This window comes from Octodon degus, unplaced genomic scaffold (genome assembly GCF_000260255.1).
Source record: "Octodon degus isolate 3935 unplaced genomic scaffold, OctDeg1.0 scaffold00050, whole genome shotgun sequence".
NCBI lineage: Eukaryota > Metazoa > Chordata > Mammalia > Rodentia > Octodontidae > Octodon > Octodon degus.
This window is the reverse complement of record NW_004524626.1, coordinates 3,905,101-3,908,616: the sequence shown is the minus strand read 5'-3', so window position 1 is coordinate 3,908,616 and position 3,516 is coordinate 3,905,101. Positions and strand designations below refer to the sequence as shown.

At 35.5% G+C, this 3,516-nt stretch overlaps 1 protein-coding gene across 1 annotated transcript; it reads left to right on the top strand.

Moving 5' to 3' along the window:
• The first annotated feature begins 194 nt into the window (after positions 1–194).
• On the top strand, positions 195–1,124 carry LOC101560330 (olfactory receptor 19). The gene has a single exon (XM_004632882.1). It carries the CDS (start codon positions 195–197, stop codon positions 1,122–1,124), a length of 930 nt encoding a protein of 309 aa, XP_004632939.1.
• Positions 1,125–3,516: the final 2,392 nt, after the last annotated feature.

The window sequence follows — 3,516 nt, the reverse complement described above, 5'->3', positions numbered from 1 at the left end:
TGAAATCAGGCCCTTGCACTTGCCAGGCCAAAACTTATTCTACTGAGCTATCTCCCTGGCCCCTAGTCATGTTTTTGAGAGGAATCAACTTACAAACAAAACGTAGCAGTTAGAATCTTAATGGTAGCTTTTCTTTCAAATTAATATTCCATAAATGTCTCATATTATTTTTCTCTTAGTCACACCAACTATATATGGAACCAGAGAATGAAACGCAAACTTCCAAATTTCTTCTTCTTGGAATTTCAGAGGATCCCAGCTTGCAACCCTTCCTCTTTGGACTATTCCTGTTTATGTATTTGGTCACTCTGATTGGAAACATGCTCATCATCGTGGCCACAATCTCAGACTCCCACTTGCACACACCCATGTACTTCTTCCTCTCTAATCTGTCCTTTGCAGACATCTGTTTCACTTCTACCAGCATTCCAAAGATGCTCGTAAACATTTGGACAAAAAGCAAGGTCATCTCCTATGCAGGCTGCATTACTCAGGTATACTTTTTCATAGTCTTTGGGGTTTTGGACAATTTCCTCTTAGCTGTGATGGCCTATGATCGCTATGTTGCCATCTGTCATCCCCTGCAGTACACGGTCATTATGAACCACAGGCTCTGTGAGTATCTGGTGCTAGGGTCCTGGATCACAACTGCTTTAAATTCGTTGCTACAAACGTTAATGGCATTAAGGCTATCTTTCTGTACAGACTTGGAAATCCCACACTTTGTGTGTGAACTTAATCAGTTGGTCCTTCTTGCCTGTTCTGACACATTTGCTAATGACATGGTGATATATTTTGCAGCTGTGCTGTTGGGTGGTGGTCCACTTTCTGGAATTCTTTACTCTTATGCTAAAATAGTTTCTGCCATACGTGCAATCTCATCAGCTCAGGGGAAGTACAAAGCATTTTCCACCTGTGTATCTCATCTCTCTGTTGTTTCTTTATTTTATTGTACACTTCTTGGTGTTTACCTTAGTTCTTCTGTTACACAAAACTCACACTCAACTTCAAGAGCTTCTGTCATGTACAGCATGGTTACTCCCATGTTGAACCCATTCATATATAGTCTGAGAAATAAAGATATAATGGGAGCTCTGGGAAGATTCTTCAAATTAAAGCCATAAATGAGTCATTTAAAAAGTTATGATCATGGGACTCCAAGCCTCAGATCCAGACATTGCATTTAATCAGACTATGAAGTAGAACTTTTTGTTACCATTTATTTACAGAAGTTCTAATGTTTGTCAATTGCTTTAAGGAATTTAACCATATTAAACTTTCTACATTCCCTGACATCTAATATTTTCCCTACTGACTTTTCCATTTTTCCAGTGTTTTCTTCTAGGACCAGAAGTGATTTGAAGATTGGTATTATTCTTATAGGATGATGCACTTGATACTATTATGGAAAGACAAAACAATTTACAGAAAAAAATTCAGAGATGACAGATTTTAATTTTTCTATCATCATTATATACCGATGGTTAGTGTTTCTCTTCAGAATGTGTCAGTGTATTTATGGTTTCATATTTGATCATACAATTTTATTATTCACTTGAGAACACAATTTTCTTATTTAGCAGTTTTCAAAATGCCTCCAATGTTCCTTGGCACAATGTAACAAGGAAGAGAATAGTTCAGAAAGAAGGAAAAGCAGACTGCAGAAAATGAAAGAAATAAAACGTGAACAACTAACTTGAATACAACATTATGCAATACAACAAATACTGTGAAATGCATCCATCTTGTATATATACATGTATGGTTTTGCTCCGACCTTACTACATAACTTTTCTCCTTGCTCTCTCTCCATTATTTAATCCTTAAGTTTTGAAAGAAAATTTTTTTGGAAGGCAATGAAAGCAAATTAAAAGAAAAATTAAGATTTCTTGAAAGCGTGGTGTAATATTAAATCATATCTCCCATCTTGCATAACTATATCTGTTAATCTGAGTAACAGACTTGATGATAACCATAGATAAGTCAGTCATTATAAATCAGCCATTCTTTTTTTAAAATATGTAATGTGTGTATTGTTATATGCTATCCGGTTTCTGGCTTTGCTTTTCTTTTTCTTGCAATTGTCTTTACTCTTCAAAAGAAAAGAAAATTATTTTAAAAAACTGAAGTTATCAGTGTGCTTTCTTCCCTACTGATAATAGCAAATTTATGAATTTACCCATGATGGCTTTTCTTTTTCTTTTCTTGAGTTAAATAGAATTAATAATGATAGCTTTATTTACATAGTGATTTAAAAAGTAAAAAATATTTCTGATGTACATGGTAATTTCTTTTTTATTTATTTAATTTTGAAGTATAAAAACTAAAGCAAGAACAAAAATCAGACACAAACACAGAAACAGGGTAACATCATCAATTTTTACTATACTCTCTTTAAAATATTTTTTTTCATCATATTCTGTAGGGACTTAAAGTTCAACATATCAATACTTGATGAAAAATACCTGTTCCATGTTATGCCTAAGATTTTTGATATTCAGACAGATAGTGAGGTTAAGCTTAACAGCCTTGGTTGTTTGGTAATAACAGTAAGCTTCTCTTCTGGAGGGTTAACAAACTAAGTTTGCAGACCAAAATTAGAGAAAAAGGAGGGCCACAAGGAAAGCCAACGTTTTGGTCCTAGCCTTCCAAGGTCAATTAAGACTCAGGATATATGAGAACTTGTACTGTAACGTCATGTAACTCAGTAGTGTCCCAAATTTTCTGATCAAGGAGATTATGGGGCCAAAGAGGAAAGTGATCAATGATATAGAGTGTGCCTAAGGAGAGTCACATGGAGAGAAAACATTCTCTCAGGCTTTCACAGAGAGCATATTGGCCAAGCAATGGCCTTGACTCATCCACGTGGCTGACACTGAAAAAGGATCTACCATATGAAGTACAAGGTCTCAGGATGAATCCTGAAGGGATTTGAATGACCTTATCAGATCCAAACGCTAAAACTCCTGTTGCATAGGTCTTATTTTATCTTGGTCTTAACCATCCAGCAGAAAAGTACAAAAACGAAGTATAAGAATTAAAACCATGGTGTTATGTTGAGATGAAGGGGACTCAGGTCAACAATTTCTGACACTGCCAGTCAAGCAGAAGACTCAATACTATTATGGACTACTGGACTCTTTTAGAATATTTTGCTGAGTCGGGGGCCTGCCCATTAGCTCAGTGGTTTAAGTGCCTGCTTAAACAAAGTATTCAGGCTCAGGATGCTGTGGTTCAAACCCAGATACTCCCGTCAAACGAGAAATGACCTAAAGGCATCTTGAAGCGGCCAAAAAATTTTTTTTTCTGCCATAGAATATTTTGCTGAGTTAACACACCTATAATATTCAAATGACAGAACTAAACATAAAAGGGGATACAGATAAATGTCCATTTTGTATCTGTGTATTCAAAATGGTTAGGATAGATATATAGTTACATTCTCTTAATGAATAGAGGGATTTGTTCTAATAGTGTTTATATATAGGATATCATGTCTGCACCTTGTACAGCAAA

Bases quoted from the DNA above. Each gene is read 5' to 3' on its own strand.
- LOC101560330 (XM_004632882.1), top strand. From the start codon at position 195: ATGGAACCAGAGAATGAAACGCAAACTTCCAAATTTCTTCTTCTTGGA.